Source organism: Solanum stenotomum, chromosome 1 (genome assembly GCF_019186545.1).
Source record: "Solanum stenotomum isolate F172 chromosome 1, ASM1918654v1, whole genome shotgun sequence".
NCBI classification, from domain to species: Eukaryota; Viridiplantae; Streptophyta; class Magnoliopsida; order Solanales; family Solanaceae; genus Solanum; species Solanum stenotomum.
This window is the reverse complement of record NC_064282.1, coordinates 21243704-21262763: the sequence shown is the minus strand read 5'-3', so window position 1 is coordinate 21262763 and position 19060 is coordinate 21243704. Positions and strand designations below refer to the sequence as shown.

At 31.5% G+C, this 19060-nt stretch overlaps 3 protein-coding genes across 4 annotated transcripts in view; 1 reads left to right on the top strand and 2 right to left on the bottom strand.

Moving 5' to 3' along the window:
* Positions 1–19060, bottom strand: part of LOC125843766 (protein M7) — a 236831-nt gene that overhangs the window by 217276 nt on the left and 495 nt on the right. Inside the window, exon 2 of one of the 2 annotated variants that reach the window (XM_049522967.1) lies at positions 18613–18673. In XM_049522967.1, the coding sequence (XP_049378924.1) occupies positions 18657–18673 (17 nt within the window). In that variant the 3' untranslated portion in view covers positions 18613–18656. Of the gene's footprint in view, positions 1–18337; positions 18674–19060 lie in introns of those variants that run through there. The other variant, XM_049522974.1, reaches the window with a different exon arrangement.
* Positions 6619–13711, top strand: LOC125843703 (ras-related protein RGP1-like). Its single transcript, XM_049522887.1, has 2 exons — positions 6619–7138; positions 13045–13711. Exons 1-2 carry the CDS (start codon positions 6909–6911, stop codon positions 13493–13495), a joined length of 681 nt encoding a protein of 226 aa, XP_049378844.1. The 5' UTR covers positions 6619–6908; the 3' UTR covers positions 13496–13711.
* Positions 15141–16581, bottom strand: LOC125843695 (pathogenesis-related thaumatin-like protein 3.5). The gene is made up of 3 exons (XM_049522875.1): positions 16518–16581; positions 16196–16393; positions 15141–15607 (listed from the first exon to the last, which is right to left on the bottom strand). Exons 1-3 carry the CDS (start codon positions 16567–16569, stop codon positions 15141–15143), a joined length of 717 nt encoding a protein of 238 aa, XP_049378832.1. The 5' UTR covers positions 16570–16581.

Below are 19060 nucleotides of genomic sequence, written 5' to 3'. Positions count from 1 at the left end.
AGACAACCAAAGTGAGATTGACCGAAATACCCCCGGGCGTCCGAAAAATCCCACACTTTTTTAGAATGAGATTTGTTCTATTTATTTTACAATAATGATATGTCTAAATAGATTCATGTTTACTATTTTTAATAAAATTTAACATCATTGAGATGGTTATTTAAGAATTTCTTTTTGAAAAATGGCACTTCATTACTATTCATCTATTTTCATAGTTCAACAAGGTCATCATAAAGTACCACCATTTACACTTACTATTGTCTATATCGTAAATTATTTAATTATTAATTACGTCATTTACAATCAACTATCATTACAAAGATCAATAACTATGCACATTCAAAATCATCAATTATTATTATATATCTTTTTAAAAAGAAAGAAAAAAAGACATAAACTGACACCTGAACTTGTCCCGAATTTTCAAAAGAGCACTTTAACTATGAGGGCGTCCTATTACCCCACTAAACAATCTTTGAACTTATATTATTACATCATTTTTTGTCCACCTTACATAGAGAGTGTGCACTCTCTCAAAGAGAGTGAGCAACCTAAAACAACTAATATGATTTTATTTTTACAAGTATTTTATTATAAAATATATTTTTTGTTATTTTAACTTTTTTTCCTTATTATTGTTTCTCTTTCTTTCTTCTTTCTTCTTCAAAAATTCATTGTCATCTCCATTGAAGCTTCTCACTTTCAATGTCATCGCTTTTACCACAACTTTACCTTCCTTTTTTTACTACTATTAGTTTTACTCTCTTTAATTTTAAAACTTTATCTAAATATTTTTTTTTACATTTCGAACAATTTGATAAATCCATTAGATTTCAAGATGATTAGGAGGTATCATATAGTTTTTTTTATCTGATTTCAATCAAGTTCTTTTAATTGTCGGGAAATTCATTTGTTCTTTTAAAATTATCATTTTTATTTTTTTGAAGTTATATGAAAATGAGTAATTAATGATACCTTCAAAATTTTAAATTTTCTTAGAAAAATAATTAGTTTTGTCATCAATAATTCAAATAAAAAAAATCATCGAAAGAAGGAAATGGATTGGAGAAGAAGAAGAAGAAAAATAAAAGAAAAAAAGGGGAGAGGGGTTCAACTTGATGTGGGGGTGGGGTGAGGGTGGGAGGTGAAGAAAAAGAAAGAAAATGGAGGTATGGATCAACTTTAAAGTGGGGTGGCAGATAAAGTGGAATTTAAGATGAAATCAAAATTAAGAGTGAAAGTGAGAGAGAGGGGGAGGGGAGGGGGGGGGGGGAGAGAGAGAAAAAAAAACTTAAAATGATTTTTTTTATATTTTTAATTAATGTAACACGTGTCATGTTATAATTGGTGTATGAACACACTTGCTTCTTAAAATCTAGGGTTGATCGAAAAATAATATAATAATATCAGTTCATAATTGTTTAGTGGGGTAATAAGACGGTTGCAAAGTTAAGGTGTCTTTTTGAAAATTTGAGACAATTTCGGTGGTCACTTTATGTCTTTTCTCAAAAAAAAATAACAAATCATTATATATCGTCAGCCACCTTCTTCTTTCAATATTATTACTTAGTTATCAGTTTAACCATCATAATTATGAATATGAACCGCTTTGTCTTTCTGGTGAAATGTTAACTTGAGTCTAGCTATTTCATAATTTTGTCAAGATTTTTTAAATGGGACTCGTCATATTCAACGATGGAGATTTATATTTATATTAGGTGTGAATCACTAAGATATAATTATTTTTCATTTCTTATATTTACAGTGATAAACATGATGAAAGAATGTCTATGTTTAGAACCAATTCAGTTTTATGCCATGTTTATTTACTACATAAGCCATCTATTTGATTAAGGTGAAAATTTTATAAATGACATATGTAAGACTAATAATTTCAAATTATGACAGTATAATAATTCTTTCAAGTTGTAACAATAAAAAATTTCAGGTTATAACATTTTATTAAAAATAAATAAATTAAAAAATAGTAAAAATCGTTTTATTAAAAATAATAAATAGTAAAAAATGGAAATAGTTGTAATAATAAATTTGAATACATTAATGATAATTATTAATTGTCATAAATATAGGAGATTCAAAACAAAATAGGAATATTTGTTTTCCTTTTTTTACTCAAATCATTTAAAAGTATTTCAAAAAGCAGATTTTGTTTTAAAATAATAGTAAAAATAGTTTTAAAAATATTAATAAATGGTAAAAAAGGGGAATAATTGTAATAATAAATTTGAATACATTAATGAGAATTATTAATTGCCATATATTTAGGAGATTCAAAACAAAATGAGAATATTTATTTTCCTTTTTTTACTCAAATCAGTTAAAAGTATTTCAAAAAGCAGATTTTCTTCTTTTGTTTAAACATTCTCTCTCCACGATTTTTTTTTTGTAATTGTCGTCATTCATGACTAGTTACAAATATTTTTGATTCAATAATCTTCATTTTAATGTAATAGACAATTTCTTATCGATATTAATAAAACATGGTGGTTGATAGGATCATTCTGGTTAGTATTCTTTGCGATTTATTATTTATTTATTTTATATTAATGAAACGTAAAAAAAAATTAATGAAACTGTAAAGTAAATTTTGCTGATTTTGTTTGTGTACAATAGATTTAAATTGTAATGTTTTTTATATGAGCATTCTTTTGTTCATATGACATAATAATTTTTGTGAAACTTAAATAAACATTGGTATGAAATTTTTGTATATTGTTTTTTGTAATTTGTATTTTGTTTATACCATGGATGTTTGTGATTTTGAATTTATATTTGAATGATTTGAGTATACTATTTTCTTGATAAATGATAGTGTATGAAATAGTAACAATGTTAGCGCTATAAATTTATGAAATGTGTGCCAGAATATATGTATGAAATGTGTTTTTTAAGGTTTGAATACTGATTTGAATGTAATTTGATAATAATAATGAAATGAATTTGGTATACTGTTTAAAAGTATAATTTTGTATACTGTTTTTTTTTTTGTATGAAATTATAATTAATATTTATAGGTTGGAATTAATTTGATATTCTATTTGGCATGATATTAGTATGAATAAGTAATGATTATTGTGTAAAAATGTGTACGAGAAGTATGATGTTTTGTATGAAATTAGTATTGGGTTGGTATGAAATTTGAATATAAATACAACAAATTTATTTTTCCTTTTGTGTTATGTAAGACTGACTGTGATTTTTTAATATAGCTTGAAGAATTTTGAAGATGTATATGTGATCCCTGTTGAACCTCTCCCATGCGAGAGTACATGGGATATACCAAGTTATGTTTTTGAGCCTAAGTTGATGTCGTCTAGTTAAAAAAGAATGGTAGGAAGACCAAAACTTGAACGCTGAAAGGAGTTTGCTGATGTGAAATTCAAAAGGTCTAAAGTCACTTGCAGTACATGTCGTTGAGAGGGCCATAACAGGAAGCCATATTCAAATTACCCTCCGCCAAAAAACTCATAGTTTATTGTTTGTAACAAAATAATTTTTATTTTATTTTGTCTTTTAGACTCATGTTTTGTTTTGATTGTGATTTTTTTTTTCAAAAATGTTTATTGAGTAATTTATTAGGTAATTATGGTATGCATTTGGTATGCAATTGAATCCATACTGATATTGGGTAATGTAATTTACAGTGAGTATTAATTTGGTATCCATCGGGTGTCCAACTTCAAAAAAATATAAAACAGGATGTAATTGAGGTTAGTCCAAAATAATGATAACTGTTTTACATTGTCAGATTCATTTCTTCCAATATTTATACATGTGGGATACCAACTTTATACATTTTTTAAACTGAACCCACACTGATTAAGGCAATTAATTTTTCAATTAGTATTAATTTGGTATCCATCCGGAGATCAACTTGAAAAAAATATAAAATATGATTTAATTTAGGTTGGTACAAAATATAATGATCATTGTTTTACATTGTCATTATCATTTCTTCCAATATTTATACACGTTGGATACCAACTTCATACATTTTTTATTTTTTTAGTTTTTGTCTTGGATTATGAAGTAAAAAATACCAATCATGTATGAATTGGATGCTAAGTATATACAGTTTGGATGCCAATTATATGACATTATTATTTCATGATCTCTAAATTGGGGTTCATTTGGTTTCCAATTAATATCAAAACTAAAACTGTTTAAGAATTCAATTGGTATGCAGTTTGTATATAATTGGTGTCCAGAAATTATTATAGGCAATGAGTAATTTGTATCCAATTGGTATGCAGTTTGTGTATAACTAGTATCCTGAAATTAGCAAATTTGTAATTTATATGTAGTGGGTATCTAACTGGAAGAAAACAATGCATATTGTATATCATCCAATACTTAAACTGTAGCAAAAACAAATATATATAGTCCAAAAGTTAAAAAAATATATGTGGTATTAAAAAGTCTACACTGCAATCAACTATCTCAAATTTGATCTCTGCGGTCTTGGTATAGGATAATTGCTGGTATCTGAAGCATGTTCTTTTGCTATGCGGGGTCTACATTTGAGACCAATAACTACTGCAAATTCCTTACCCCAAAACGTAGTACAATATTGTTTATTTTGACGATGAACATGTCCTCCCTGTCGTTTTCATAAATCATATATTAAGTCAGTTTCATACCAATATTATTCATGTTTCAGATTAATAGATATAATGAGAATAATTTGAAAAACTAGTTTTCCTACTAAACTGTGTACCAACTTCATATCAGATTTAAATAAGTTTCACCCCAATATTAGTAATACATCATACCATTTTCTATACCAATTTCATACAATCAATGCAACTAATTAAAACCCTAATGTCATGCCATTTTTGATAAACAAAATACCCAACTTAATATCAATTCCACAACAGATAATATACATGTGTATGCATATACCACAACAATTTCATGCCAACATTAAAACAAAATTCATATCAAACAATAATATGCATAATATAACAGTTTTAACAAAAAATCTACTAAATTGAAAATTGGAAAATAAATTAAATACAATATTTAGCCTAACCACATTTTTGCCTTTTTTGGATATTGGGATTTCCGAGTCTTCCTTCGTTGTTGCTCTTCTTTTTTATGGTTTTGAAGACTGACCCAACTCGACATTTGTTGATTTTTTTTCTTTTTCTCACTTACAAAATCTGAGTCCGAATTAGAAAGAGGTTCTACCATTTTCCCCTTCCTCTTTTGTACCTTTTGATTTGCAGGACTTTCAATTTTCTTTGCTTGACTTTTCTTCCCCTTTTTTGTAACATGTTTCTTCCTTTGAGAAGTACCACCCTTTTTCACTGGACTTTCATTCTTGTTTGGCTGCGGCGTTTGAGTCAAAATGTTGAAGGTTGGAGCATCTATTTCAATAGTAGAAGTCGCTTCTACCAATCGAGGGCTCTTTCGAGAAGTATGCTCAGATTTCTTCGACATGTTTTGTCGAAGATCTTAAAATCTTGATTCTTAGAGTTGTGAATCCGCCCTTTCTTTTGATTGTATGATGAAAATTTTCTCCTAATCAATAGTTACATGTTGAAAAACGATTTCAATGGAATATAGTTGAAAGAGAAGAAAGATGAACTGGTAACGTGGGGTGGTGGGGTGGTAGCGTGTTGTATAGCAGAGGCGTGATGATTAGGGGTGTGTGATTGACGTGGGGGGTGGGATTGGCGTGTAATTGTAAAAAAGGAACAATAATCAATGTAAATCTCTATAATTGTGTAAGAGATAATTATGGTGTATTATTTATTTAAATAATTTAATAATAATATAAAATTATAAAAAGATTAATTATTTAATAAAGTAAAATTTAATTGATTTATAAATAAATGGTGATATGTTATAACCCGTAATTAAACTGCTATAATCAAGAATTTTTTAAAAGTAGGGTTAAAACCCGTAAATTGTCTCTTAAATATGTATATGGTGTGATTTTTCTTGATTAAGAGACTAGTAAAGCAGTGCAGCATGAAGAAAAATGACTTATATGTGGTGCTTATTAACTCAAAAAGGCATGTGAGAAAGTCTCAAGAAAGGTTTCATGAAGATGTTTGGAGGCTAGAGGTGTATTGATGTCACACGCTAGGGTGCTTAAGATATGTAAGATATTCAAGTCCCGAGTGAGGATAGTGAAAGGAGACTCAAAATATTTTCCAGTCACAATGGTGTTGCATGAGGTGTAAACTTTATGTTCATTTATGATTGTCCTGGCGATGGATGAATTGACACGTCATATCCAAAGTGAAGCATCACAACATATGTTACAAATGACATAATATTGATTAACGAGACTCACGATACATAATATCCAAGGAATAAGGCGATAGACGATGACGTCACACAATGTATATGTGTGAGATGAAAGAAATGAAGACTTGTTTTCGAAGCTTCATGTGTAATGAGAAAATACCACTTAAACTTAAAATGGTATGTTTTACATATTGATGTTTAGACCAACTATATTGCACGAAGGAATGTTGGCTAGTTAAAAATTCTTGTGACCAAATGAGGATTGCGGAAATAAAAATGCCTTCAAAATAAGTTGTTGGAAAAAAGAAAATTTTAAAATAGTTAGAGGGGAGGCGCAAAGCCGTTAATCATTGTGTAGGACGCGGTTCCTTCCCTCCAACCTTGACAACCAACAAATACTCGAATCTCTATGTCCACCTTTTCAACAATTGATTGATTGCTCAGTCAAAATCAATATAAACCCTTTCCATTATCTTCCCCATTTCCTCATTAAACCCTAACTCTCTACTCCGATTGTTCTCTGAAGGGGAAAAAGATCAACCCAAGTTTATGAATTAAGCACTACGAAGTTCAAAAACCCTATCTTTCTCCAATTTGATCGATCGGGTTATAGTTTTTTGTTTAGAAAGATGTCAAAATTGTATGGAGGAGATTTCAATCAGAAAATAGATTATGTGTTCAAGGCGGTGCTGATCGGAGATTCTGCAGTTGGAAAATCGCAGTTATTGGCACGGTTTTCGAGGAATGAGTTTAGTCTGGATTCAAAGGCAACCATCGGTGTTGAGTTCCAGACGAGGACGTTAGAAATCGATCATAAGACTATTAAGGCTCAGATTTGGGATACTGCTGGTCAGGAGAGGTAGTTTGAACTTCTTCTTCTTTAGCCCCTTTTCTGAATTTTGTTTCTTCTTTTCGTTTATCGAGATTTATTTATAGTGATCATGATCCAGTGTTTCTGTGTTTATTCTGTAAGATCTGGTAATATCTCATGGTGATTGTGATTTAGTCCTAGTTGTGGAGTTTGCTTGGTTAATTATGTGTTTGGTACATATGGTGATGCAGTTTTTTGGCTGATATGTGTTTTTGATCATATGGGTATCTGATTTGTTATACAACGACTAACACTCGTTAGAAAAATAATAGTAGGAAATATAATTGAAGAAGAAGATGGCTTTGAGGCGTGTAATCACTTTCTTTCAAGAGATATTGCCCATATACATATTGGGGTAAATACAAACAATTCTCTTCAAGGATACAACAAAACCCTTTGTTTATACATGCAAATTTTTCTTAGGCTACTTCTATAAAGTCTTTATATTTATAGAACTTAAGAGATGCTCTTCTTTCATGAACAAATGTGTCTTTTCATAAGAGTCATGCTCTTTAATGAACATATGACTTTTCATAAAGATCACGTTCTTTCATGAACAAATGACTTTTCATAACAATCATGTTCTTTCACGAATAAATGCGTCTATTCAATTTAAGACCTCTATATATTACAAAATATCCAACAATCCCCCCACTAGTTTGTAATATTTCTCATAATATCATGCATATCAAAGAGTATCTTATACTAATAGATTTGAACTTTTCGTTAGTGCAAGTACTTTAAAGTTCTGACGAAGTAATTGGTATCTTAAAAGATTTGAACCACAACTCCATGTGTCAAAACCGAAAATATCACACACATAATATTATTTGTAGTTTAGAAACCCCAGTATTTGCTTTAGCACATTTATGGCCATGTGCTCATCCCGATTTCATGAATATTTACAAGACCAATCCTCTAGATCTTGCTTGAAGCGGCACCACTTTAATATACATATAGGTGAAATTAGGTCCTATGTCCCTGTTACTGTAGACATTTACTAATTTCATTAAGAATTAATTCAACCTCCATGTAACAGTCTATACGATGGAGTTTATCACTATGCCCCTGTTATGTCAAGCATTTAACAACTCCTCAACTTCTCACAGAACAGTATGCAGTAAACTTGAATCAAGACTCTAAAATGAAAACTCGTGCTTTAGCGATACAAAGTAACTTGTTATTACCTATTGAACTGGTATTGTTAGAGTGTATAGTTGTATACTAACTCGAAGTTGGGTTTCCATCACTTGTGTTTAGTTTAAATATTTTAGCCTTATTCATTCACACATTTATTATGCCGCATCTTTTGAAACTAAATTTTACAAGATTAATATAAATTATAAACAAATCTTTCACATAGGCATATCAAAGAACATGACTCTTATGAAGAGTCATATGTTCATGAAAGAACGTGACTCTTATGAAGAGTCATCTCTTAAGTTCTATAAATATAAAGACTCTCTAAAAGTAGCCTATAAAAAATCTGCATGAATAAACAAAGGGCTTTGTTGTATACTTGAAGAGAATTGTTTGTATTTACCCCAATATGTCTATGGGCAATATCTCTTTAAAGAAAGTGATTACACGCCTCAATGCCATCTTCTTCTTCAATTATATTTCCTACTATTATTTTTCTAACAGCTTTAATAAGAGATTTTCTAAAGGTGATTGCTTAATTATCACTATGAGAAGAGATTATTCTTAAGTGATGGATCTTAATTGCGTTTTATGGATTTATTTTACATTGATCACAACTTACTCAATATAGTCTCTTATTGGGTATGTTGTTGTTAATCAACCAAATGGTGATCACAAGTTACTCAATAGTCTATAGGATTGAGGTTGGTAGCTGCCACTAACAGTAGTATGTAATAGTTTTCCCGTGTTTCTTAAGACTGCCCTTATATGTATTAATTGTAAACAATGGAGGTGGGTTACCACTTAGCATTCGTGATAGTTGAATTGTGAGTGAATGAGTGTTTCATCACCTTGGTTCCTTAGAAGTGGTAATGTTACGCCCTTTTCAAGAAAAAGCTGAAACTTTGGAAATGTTATGACTTAACTGTAGAGTTTATAGAATTTGACTAGATGAGCCTTAACCTCAAGATCTTTAGTTTGAATAAGCACAAGTCGTCTGGGGAGTCGCTGTATGAAATGCAAGAGGGCCAGGTAGTTTGGAGACTTAAAGAAGTAGGGTGAGTATGGGTATCTTAAAAAAGTAGAAATACAAGAAATCTCAATGGGGAATTTTCTTTTGCCTGCCTCAAGCTTGGGAATTGGGACCCCATTTTGTCCCATTTGCTTCTCTTATACATCGGGCAATGCAGTGCACCTTAGGCAAGCCTTTGGCGACAATGTTTTCTAGCTAACATTAACCTGGAAGCAAAATATGACTAGGGAAACAAAATTCATTTCTTTGGTGAACCTGCGATGTGGACTTGGGGGTACTTGGACGGTGATAGGTTAGGTCTCTCAACAAGCAACATCCTTTTAGATTGTAAAGGGTTGTCGCCTTAAAACTAATCTAATTTGCCTCATATTCACCGTTATTAATTGTTTATTATCTTTTTCTTACTCATGTTTCATCACCCATAGTCTGAATTACCTTCCGAGTTCCTTTTTCTTTTGACAAAGTAAGCATTTTGACTTTAGTAAGTAAATAGTTTCATTGATTAAACTGCACCAAACTGGTGCTTCTATATACAGCTAGTACGCACAATGCCTTTAAATCTTCCAAATGTAGGGTACTGAGAGAATCTAGTAAATTTTTCGTGTCATCTACATTTTTTAATTTACACCATAATTCCAAAAAGTGCCAAAGGTTCCATTCCCCTGCTCTGCTCATCCTCCTTTTCCTTCTGAATACCCAACTTAGTAATGAATCTCTAACAATTGTCTGCCTTACTTATTCAAAACTAAAAACCTGTCCAAATTGTGCTACACAAGAGTGCACAACCTGAAAGTGTAGTAGCAAGTGATTCACATTGTTCTACAACTTCTTTTCTTTTTTGATAACCGAGAAATCTCAAGCATCAGTGGCGAATGGTTCGGAACTTGGTGGATAACAGATTTTCTGACCTCTTACAGTCTTACTCGTGAAACACCAAATAGGACATAGAAATATGCAAATTTACTTTACATTTGACATTGTTTAAGAAGAAAAATGATTTTTATTACTCGAGAGTCGAGACTTTTATTAAGTATCAATTAAATTAACTGTTTTGCCTTTTGTTTGAAATTTTGGTGAAATTTCTTGAAAGAAAGAGTTTGAAGAGGTAATGGGAAAAAACAAGATGAAGAAGGAGAAAGGGACAACATTCTGGTTGATTTCCTTTTCGAATCAATAAGGGGAAGGTTTGGTAAATAAGATACAGTGATGAGGATATTTTTGTCCCGAAAAAATAGTTTCCTGCTTCTGCTTATTGGAAAAGGCTACAATTTATAGCTTCTTCCAAACTGTTTATGCTACTGCTCAAAATCACTTTTTCTGTTTTGGCCAACACCTCAAATCTCCAAAAAGAAAAAAAAAATGTGATTTTTTAGCTTCCCAATAGGAGAATTAGGCTATGTATTTTATTTTTCTTTAAACTTGTTCATTTTGTATTTTGTCAAGTTCTTACCATTTCCTTCGCTTATTCTTTTTTCTGCCCTGGTTTTCAATTTAGACTTCAGAAGTTTCTTTAAAAGATAGCTATTAGTGAATTTCTTTTCCAACCACAGAGTGGGCAGGCGCTTGAGCTACCTTAAACCTTTCACGAACTCCCGGGGAACTCCTTTCCCTGATTTATAAGTTTAGGTTTGCAAGTCTGGTTCACCTATCAAAAAAGAAAACCACTATAAGTCAGGTAGGTGGACTGTAGCTAAATAAAATCCATGCTGGCGGTGAATGATTACTCTGTATTAAATGAATAACAGACTTAGGCCGGCTTTGATTATGGATAGAATGACAGTTGCAACTTCTATTTCCTTTTTTGGTTTTAGGAGTGTTGGATAGCTGCAGCCTGCAGATATAATTATCAGTACTCTATGTCACCTCGAAGGGAGAATGTATTGCGCATCATTTTATGCGGGCGAAATGGTCTGATGGACTCTTATACTTGTATGAGTTTGTATTCTGGGTCCTTTTACTTAACCCTTTGTCAACTGAACCCCTAAATTCATTGAAACTTGGTATTTTGAACCCCTTTTTCATAAGGTCAATGGTGCGTGTAATACAACCACTACACCTCAAATTCCACGTCATTTTTAATTGCCACATAGGAAATAAAATGGAAAAATTAAATTAAACTCCCTAAATTTTATTTGAGAAATCATTTTCTCTTTCTTCCAATTTTTTCCCCAATTTCTCTCCTTTCTCTTCTCTCATTCCAACGCTCTCACAAGTAAAATGCAGCATCAGTAAGACATTTGTCGCCTCCGCAATGTGGTGGTGGAGCTACCACTCAAAGATGAAGACTGTGTTCTTGAGATGAGGGATATGTTCTTGTCATGTGAAGCTTTACAGAAATTGGAATGATTGATATTGTTTGGCTTTGCCGATGTTGAGTAGGCTGGAGGATACGCTATTACTTTTTGAAGAGTAAGATCGATAAGTTCATTCATTTTTTTGTGGAACAATTGGAGGAATTTGTATTTGTGAAGACCCTTTCGTGAAGTGATAAAGAATAAATTTGCATAAGAAATGATGAGCTCTTTGAAGAAGATGGAAGACAACACGCAGCAACCAAAACGAAATGGGGAAAAAAAATGACAGAAAGATTTGAAGAGTAGAAAAGCAAAAAAAAAAAGCTTCTTTTTGTTCAACAATGGTGAATGCATAAATGGAGAAGATGACGACTCTTGCTTAGGTCAAAAATTGTCATTTCTTGTCTTTTTCGAAGGCCTCATGCGCGTAAAATATGTGTATCACACGCACTTTAGATAAAAATGCCACATAAGATGACAGGTCAAAAAAGGGGTTCAAAATACCAAGTTTCAATAGGTTTAGGGGTTCAGTTGACAAATAGTTAAGTAAAAGGGCCCAGAATACAAACTCATACAAGTATAAGAGTTCATCAGACCATTTCGTCTTTTATGTGCCTTGAGGAGGGACTGTGAATCATGGCATCTGGTGTAGACTGTCTAACATCAATCAATGTTTTTTTCGGAATAGTAAAACCAATGAAATATTATCATGAGCAAATATGTGGAAGTTATTATCTCCACGAGACTAATCACGTGCAATGAACACCAAAATGCTTAAGAAGTTTAGTCTTGTGTGAAGGTTTATATTTTACATGTGGGGAATGAGTACCCTCTCAAGAAACAAAAGAAAGTAAATTGAATTTCAATATGCAGTGAAGATATAAAAGTTCAATATAATTTCAATCTAATTTGAATCATGAAAATAGAGAGCTGAACTGAATGTATTTAATAGTTATGGTTGCTGCACTTACTTAATCTGGATTACTACATATGCCTTGTGGTGTTTTTTCCCGTTTCTGGTATGGCCCCTCACAGGAAGGTAGAAAGAGTTACAAAAGAAAGAACGGTGATTTCCTCTAAAAGATAGTTGACAAATTTGACCTAGTCCAGTAATTATTGATCCAGTGGAACACACCGGTTGAGTCATATTGGCTCAAGTAATTTTGTTAGTCTAAATCAGATGTAGAATCAAATAAATGTGCTTTATCATGCATAATTATGCTCGTCTATTATCATGCAGTTATGTTGTTCTAAATGTGCCAGACCATTCTGGACGTCTTAGCTGTTTTGGTTCAATATGGCTATATGTGGCGTTACCATGATCATGTGTGATTATACCTGTGCTTGCTCAAAAAACGTCTGCTTCCTTCCTGATACTCCCTATGGCCTTTTGGGACTAAAAACTTATATATGGTGTGTGGCTCCAGATATAGGGCAGTGACAAGTGCATACTACCGAGGTGCTGTTGGAGCAATGCTGGTCTATGACATCACCAAACGTCAATCTTTTGATCATATTGCCAGGTGGTTGGAGGAACTACGGGGCCATGCTGATAAGAACATTGTCATCATGCTTGTAGGCAACAAGACTGACTTGGGTAGTCTTCGTGCTGTACCTACTGAGGATGCGAAAGAATTTGCTGAGAAGGAGAACCTGTTCTTTATTGAAACATCGGCCCTAGAAGCAACAAATGTGGATACAGCTTTTGTTAATGTCTTGACGGAGATATATAGGGTTGTCAGCAAGAAATCCCTTGTTGCCAACGAGGCAGAATCCGCCGCTGGGAGTTCAGCTCTCCTCAGGGGAAAGGAAATTGTTGTTCCTGGCCAAGGACCTGTACCAAGTGGGAGCTCATACAGCTGTTGCAGATCATCATAGGAGTCGGTCAAAGTGGTTCTCAAAGTTGTATATGTTTTTACCTGTATCAGATTTCAATTCCATGCACGTCTATCAAATGCAAATTTGAGTGCTACAACTACATGATGCTACATTGGTATTCATCCACTTTCCTCTCTCTAATTTGCACTTTCGTCATAAGTGTAAAAAGAATTACAGTACAAAACCATTAAATTTCAATCTTGGTCTTATGCTAAATGTGTATTTGACCATCCCAAAAAAGGAGTCTGACTAATCATCCTTCGTGACTGAAACTTTTATGATGAACATTTTGCAACAAATCTTTATATGCTAGACTATTTTTTTTTTTTGATGTTATTAAGTTTTTCTTCTTATAAGAACAAAAATCTAACCTGCAAGGGTATCCGAGTTGATTGAGCAGGTGACACCTTAAATGGGAGCTCTCGGTTTGGAACTCCTGACATGATTTCCTGGTCGTTAATGTAACACAATGAATTAAGAGTAATAGGAAGATATCCACTTCACACTTATTGTCTGTTAATGTATCATAATCTGTTTGATAGATACCCAAATGAACCACATTTTGTTGATATGTTAAGAATCAATCCCTACTTTGATTTATTGGAATAGAAGAAAGTACTAGACTACTGAATTTTCTTCCACACGTACAAATTAGTATCATCCTTTTCATTTGCCAACCACCAATTATCCAATATTTAGTTTCTCAGTTCTTGAATGCAGAGGAGTTTTCAAAATTTTAATTTTATGAGTTAAGAAAATTCTAGAAGGGGTGCCTTGGAGTAACCGGTAAAGTTGTTGTCATGTGACGAGGAGGTCATGAGTTCAAGTTTTAGAAACAACTGTTGAATATTGTTTGTGGAGATGGACACAATCGATTTCTCACAAATTGAATATTACTATTGCAAAGTAAGAACCCGTTTCGGTCTTACAATTTTTATTACAATTTTTACAGAACCACCTTTATTTATAGGTGGTGATGGAAGAATCTAGCTAAGGGTTTTGCTATACTATATTCTAGAATGTTCTTCTAACTACCTATTTCTAGAACATCTCTAGACTTTCTAATACTCACCCTAGAGCTAGAATACTTATCCTAGAGATCTTCCTTTATTTCATTATAACTCTTGAATATTCTAGATGATTCTTTGAAATGTCTTGGATATTAATTTAGTTGGTGATGATTTCTTAACATGGTATACAATTGGCCCTTGTGGTTGGGCCCTTCCCCGGACCCCTGCGCTGCTGCGCATAGCACGAAAGCTTTAGTGCAATGGATTGCCCCTTTAGCATAGAAAATCTTGAACTCATAGCTTATTTGATTTTCTGACATATTATTTATACATGTTTAGCATGTTTCCGACATACATATATAATGTTTGAGTCGAAGCTACTAAATTCGATTGAACATGTAGTTCTGCCTCTGGTTGAATGAAAACAAGTATTATCCTTCATTCCTTCAAAAGTATATGGTACAATTATTTTCTCATTCCACCTATGAGCCCACATGATTTTCATGTATGTATCAATATTCATCCACACATATTGCCCTATTCAATAAGGTATTTCTTGAATTCACAAACTTTTCATTAAACTTGTGCAATAAATACATAAACAAAATAGCCCCCTAACTTGACATTTGTATATTTCAACAAAATGAGATCAAATAATTTGCCCCCTTACATGTAAAAATACTAGTTGCATCATCATAAGCATAACTATAAGCATCTCTACAACTATTCTTGAAATATTGTGAGTACTCTGTAGGCTTACATGTGCTGGGATTGTTGAATTCCCCAGTGCAACAATACTCTGGTTTATTAAAAGCAAAGCATGCACTTTTACATGCAACAGTTGTACCATCATATGTTTTCACTTGTAATTCTTGAGGACATTGTAAGTTTATGTCTGAAGAACATTGTATATTTGAACAATTTCCAGATCCACCTGAAGGGTAAACTGATATTGGAATATTGAAACCATCAACAAAGCTAACATCATAGAAATCCATTGGACTATCAAGTGTGAACTCTGCTAGTGAGGCTGGTGGAGTGCCACCAGCACCATTGCATTGGAGTACTCCGCCGCAGTCTGCTGTGGCACATGTCCCTTTACCTGCAGTGGCGTATGCAGAATTTAGAGTAATTAGATAACATCAGTCTATTGTTACAATTCAACTTTTAGGACACGAAAGAAGGTTTTTTTAATGAAAAGACGAAAACGTCACATAGTAAGGATATTATGGGTAAAAAAAGAATTATGTACAATATACTACTCCCTCCAACCACTTCTACATGTCCAATTTAAACTTTGCATGCCCTTAGTTTATTAGCCTTCTTTCTATTTCAACATCAACTTCGTTAGCTAACTATATGATCCTCACCATCTTTGACGACCTCTTAGGAGGATTATGTTGGGCCAACCCCCAAGTTTTTTTTTCTAATAGATCTTGATCCACAATTACATTAAAGTTCCCCTACTAGCCACACAAAGTTAATACAAGTCAAGAAACAACAATATATATGAGTATTTAGCCACAAACCCACGTTTAGTCTTAGGTCTTGAAAAATAATTTGAGAAAAAACTAACAAAAATGTTGAGAGTATAAAGCATGAAAAAAATGTTTTTTTTCTTTTGATATGCTAAAAGTGACCAGTAAAAGTACCAGGTCCTGACACAATTGACGTACTCGTGTTTAATTACCTGAGGTGTCAAATTGGCAGTGGGTTCGTGCCCAGAAGCGACCTGACCAACCAGTAGGTGCATTGATTTCTGTAGTCTCATATGGTTGCAATTCCAAACCTCCATTAATTAGCAGGGGATGACCTGCTCCTGATAAACTTCCTGGCCATATTGTCACATTACAATTGTTTTTCAATGTGAAAACTGCACAATCTCCACCTGTATATAATAGAATAATATTGTTATTATAGACCACATATAATATAGCATAACATGAAAATCGATTTCATATGAAATATGACTGATGATGACAGTTGTAGAGAGATCTAACGACTCTACTCACCGATGAAAAAGAGAAGTTGAAGGATGAGAACCAGATGGAAATGTGATTCCATATTGATGATTATTAACTATTTTGAGTTGAAGATATTTGGATGTTGAAATTGATGGTGTATATATAAACTTGAGAGATAAATTGAACTTAGAAGTTGTATATATAAATGAATTTGAAAAGAAGATTAACTTCACTTGCCTAGATAGAATTTTTTATTTTTTTTTGGTAAAATCATGCAAAAGTAGAAGAAATATAATGTGATTGATTTTGTCTACGTAAATGAAATGAATGGTTGATTTTATTTTCACCAATTAATTTATATCAAGTGTATTGTTACAATTTCTTTTTATAGTTAAAAATGATTGAATTTCTTAAAAGATCAATTGAATTGTTGGGATCTTTTTTCTTAAATGAGGTTATTAATTATATTACATTTTTTTAGGAGAATGATTTAGAGATAATTAAAAAGAAGAGAGTAAAAAATATTTTTTAAAATTTATTTCCTTATATATTTTTCTTAAAAGATATGTCATATATCAATTCACTTAAATGTTTTTTTAAAAAAGATATGTCATATTTCAATTCACTTAATATAGACCAGAGTAAGTAATTAATTGAGAAAGTTATCACAAACACATTAATTAGCCTTTACATTTTCTAGTCTTTTCTTTTTTATTTTATTTAAAGGGATAATTACCTTTTTGAGGGCTTTTTATAAAATATTTACTACTTTCAAACATATTCTTTTATTTATAGAGTACTTTAATATACCATATTTAAAAAATGTTTAGCATTTATAATCATTGTATTATGTGTTAAAAGTAAATTACATATAAATTATAAGTGTCTTAAAATATATTAGACTTATTTTGGTAAAAAAATATATAGCTATAAATGATATATATCTTTTAAATATGATATATTTAGATAAGTTTTCCTTTTTAAATTCGCTTCGTTTTTTTTTGAATGTGGTCATGTGGAAATATTTCGATGCTTTCAAATACAGCTTTTTCAACATCACAGGATCACTCGATTATGCATCAATTGCTGATAAAGTTAAAAAATATTTTGGTGTGCTTTTATGAATATAGAGAAAAATGAAATGTTCATGGTTATTTTTACTGACTATTGTCTCACATATATTTTGATTGAATTTATAAGGAAAAAATAGTACTATTTTCATACGAAAAAATTAGAAAAATTTCTCAATAAATTTTTTCCCATCATGTATCAATTATTTTTAATAAAGTAATCATGTCAATTTTTTAGAGTGTAATAACTAGAAATTCAATAATTAAGTTTATTTTTGTGGTGTTGTTATAGAGAGCAAATTAATGACTTTTCTCTTATTTAATATGTATTATGTAATATATATAAAATTTGATACACGCATGATATATAAATACTATATTTATCAATTAAGAACTTACCTCAACAATACAGTTTGATGATATTAGCTACACGTTGATATATAACTTTATGATATGTTTGTATCTTATATAATTAAAATTAATATAAATAAAAATAAAATCTAGTTGTTCTTCTTCACATGTTCATATGATATATATATAAGCATTTTGAGTTCAACCACCATCATTAATTACAACAGAGAATCATTATTATCATTCACCATTATATATCGTCAACCACCATCATCAGTTACCACCATTATTAGCTATCACTATCATTCATCAAAACTATCAGTCTATGCCACCAACTATCACCATCAACCACTTACTAGCAACTACGTACTATCATTGCTAGCTACCACTCACAACACCACTATTAGCCAATTATATCATAGATATATCGATTGATACTTATTTTTGTTTTTGTAATGCTTGATAAGCGCATAAATTTGAATAAATGTAATGACACCGAAATGATAAATATTCACTAATTCCTTATGAGTAATGTTTAATTACCGTTTCAAAGCGACCATTTTGCATTACATAATACTAATGTCGGCCATTATTACCATAACAAGGATATTAAGACGAGCTAAATAAATTATTATAACAATTAAGTAAACACTTAATTTGATTTAGTACATATTTCTAATTGTTCAGAGTTGCTAAGCTCCCCTGCACATATTTATTGATCTAGACTTCTTCCTTCACCACACCTACTAGAATCAATCTAGCATTCCTACTTTCCAAATTCACCTGTAAAAGAGAAAGACAACAGATAATTTTTTAATAAAAACAAAAACAATTTACGAGCGTGAGAAGGAGAAATGAGAAGAAGATTACAAGGTGTAGAATCGAACCCTCACCAATAAAGTGAAAGTTCTGATAGTCAATTAACTTGTACTTCTAAGATTTTTCATAACAAAAACTTCATTGAGATGGTACAACGAAAGTCATTTAAAAAATATTTTCCATCATAAAGACAATTATTTCTTGTATTTGGTCACTAGAGAATATATTCTTTTATCAAAAGGGGAAGAATAACTTCCTTCACGAACACAAATCATTTTCTTTTACAAACTTTTAAAATTGTTCAAAATAGACATTCATTAATCGTCAAAATTAAATGTTCAAAAATTTCAT

What these genes read in the sequence shown, in the direction of transcription:
- LOC125843703 (XM_049522887.1), top strand. Translation starts at nt 6,909, where the DNA reads ATGTCAAAATTGTATGGAGGAGATTTCAATCAGAAAATAGATTATGTG. An exon ending in GATACTGCTGGTCAGGAGAG is followed by an intron (nt 7,139 to 13,044) that starts GTAGTTTGAACT and finishes GTGTGGCTCCAG; the next exon opens with ATATAGGGCAGTGACAAGTG.
- LOC125843695 (XM_049522875.1), bottom strand. Translation starts at nt 16,569, where the DNA reads ATGGAATCACATTTCCATCTGGTTCTCATCCTTCAACTTCTCTTTTTC. An exon ending in TCAACTTCTCTTTTTCATCG is followed by an intron (nt 16,394 to 16,517) that starts GTGAGTAGAGTC and finishes TATTATATACAG; the next exon opens with GTGGAGATTGTGCAGTTTTC. An exon ending in CTGCCAATTTGACACCTCAG is followed by an intron (nt 15,608 to 16,195) that starts GTAATTAAACAC and finishes ACGCCACTGCAG; the next exon opens with GTAAAGGGACATGTGCCACA.